This window comes from Phyllostomus hastatus, unplaced genomic scaffold (genome assembly GCF_019186645.2).
Source record: "Phyllostomus hastatus isolate PE091 unplaced genomic scaffold, TTU_PhHast_1.1 phas_contig_198, whole genome shotgun sequence".
NCBI classification, from domain to species: domain Eukaryota; kingdom Metazoa; phylum Chordata; class Mammalia; order Chiroptera; family Phyllostomidae; genus Phyllostomus; species Phyllostomus hastatus.
This window is the reverse complement of record NW_025333715.1, coordinates 5,149,290-5,150,715: the sequence shown is the minus strand read 5'-3', so window position 1 is coordinate 5,150,715 and position 1,426 is coordinate 5,149,290. Positions and strand designations below refer to the sequence as shown.

Genomic DNA, 1,426 nt, shown 5'->3' with positions numbered 1-1,426 from the left:
CGCCCCTGCAGAGAGTCACTTAGAATCGGACACACTGTGAGTGTAAGCATCAAGTGGGGTACGACACGCAGACGCCCTAAAGGGCCGTCTGGCCAGTGCCGTGGTCACCCAGTGCTCTGGGGTGACGTCAGTGCCTGCGCCGCGTGGGAGGAAAGCCCGGCGAGCAGCGCTGGCCGGAAGGGGAGGGGCGTTTGGCTCGGTTTCCTGGCGACGGAGGCCTGCAGGCTGCCGCTTCTCCGGCTGCTTTTCCGCCTTTCCCTCCCGACGCGTGTGCGAGGCCGGCATGCCTTGGTTACTCTCATCAACCAAGCTGGTTCCCGCTATCGCGAGCGCCCGCAGCCTCTCAGGTTAGACTCGCTCCCACTGTGTCCCCTGAGGCGCCCCAGAGCGATCCAAGTTTCTCAGGCGATCGCTGGTTCGGCGGACCCTCCTAAGGGGCCTCCAGTCCGAAGCCCTCTGTGCGCCCCCCCGGATTTCTTTACCTGCTGCTCCTGGAAAAGGGTGGGCTGTGTGTTCTCTCTTGCATTGAGGTGTCCTGGGAAGCGGAGGTGACTGCGGAGAGAAAAGCGTGGCCGTACCCTAGAGGGACTGTCTTGAAAGTTACTCGGACCTACAGAAGTAGTGTCAGCTCTCACAGTTGCCTGAGTGAAACAGTGTCTGGCATCAAGTAGCCCTTCATTCTGTGAGGTTAATCTAAAATCCTGTTTTCGTGTTTTCAAAGAGTTGACTTGAGAACCGGGTCCAGCATGTTCAAGAAACATGTTCACTGATATAAATCTTTTGAACAGTTTCTCTCGGAAGAGGTAATGTTTGGAAAGCCTTTTTATGTCGGAAAGCTCGACGAGATGGAACCCAGGCACAAGGGGGCCCATGGCGGGGGGGGTGTCTTTTATCACGAGCAGTTGGTCTCATGAACATAAAACCTGGTCAGGGAAAGCTGGATTACGTATCTTTCAGGTGGATCTTCCATTGGGTCATATTTCAGGTTTTTGGGACCATGTGTGAACAATGACTAAACCAGTGCGAATGGTATTTGACATCAAGGCTATGTCTTGGCATGTTTCTGATGCTGGCATACTTGAATTTATCAAATATGGAATGGTGATGAAATCAAGAGTTACTCTAAAAAATAAAAGGTAACCATTGTCCATTGCACAGACCTTGCTCAGCTGCAGAAAGCTGTCCCTTTCCATGAGAGTGGGTGAATGGGTGTGCAATTAGTTGTTCTTTTTTAAAAAATTTATTGGGACATGGGTTAATAAATTATATAGGTTTCAGGTGTACAATTATATAATGAATTATCTTTATATTGTATTGTGAGTTCGCCACCTCAAGTCACAATTAGTCTTAATCACACAGGCTGCAGCATATGATTTAGAGCTGGAACCATCCTTTGCTTGTGACTTTTTTTTTTTATTTGTTAAGG

The 1,426-nt window shown here is 49.9% G+C and overlaps 1 protein-coding gene across 2 annotated transcripts in view; it reads left to right on the top strand.

Annotated features, from left to right (window-relative positions):
• The first annotated feature begins 205 nt into the window (after nucleotides 1–205).
• The window catches only part of XPNPEP3 (X-prolyl aminopeptidase 3), a 40,607-nt gene continuing 39,386 nt past the window's right edge, over nucleotides 206–1,426 (top strand). Inside the window, exon 1 of one of the 2 annotated variants that reach the window (XM_045835010.1) lies at nucleotides 206–347. In XM_045835010.1, the coding sequence (XP_045690966.1) occupies nucleotides 284–347 (64 nt within the window). In that variant the 5' untranslated portion in view covers nucleotides 206–283. The remainder of the gene's footprint in view (nucleotides 348–1,426) is intronic. The other variant, XM_045835011.1, reaches the window with a different exon arrangement.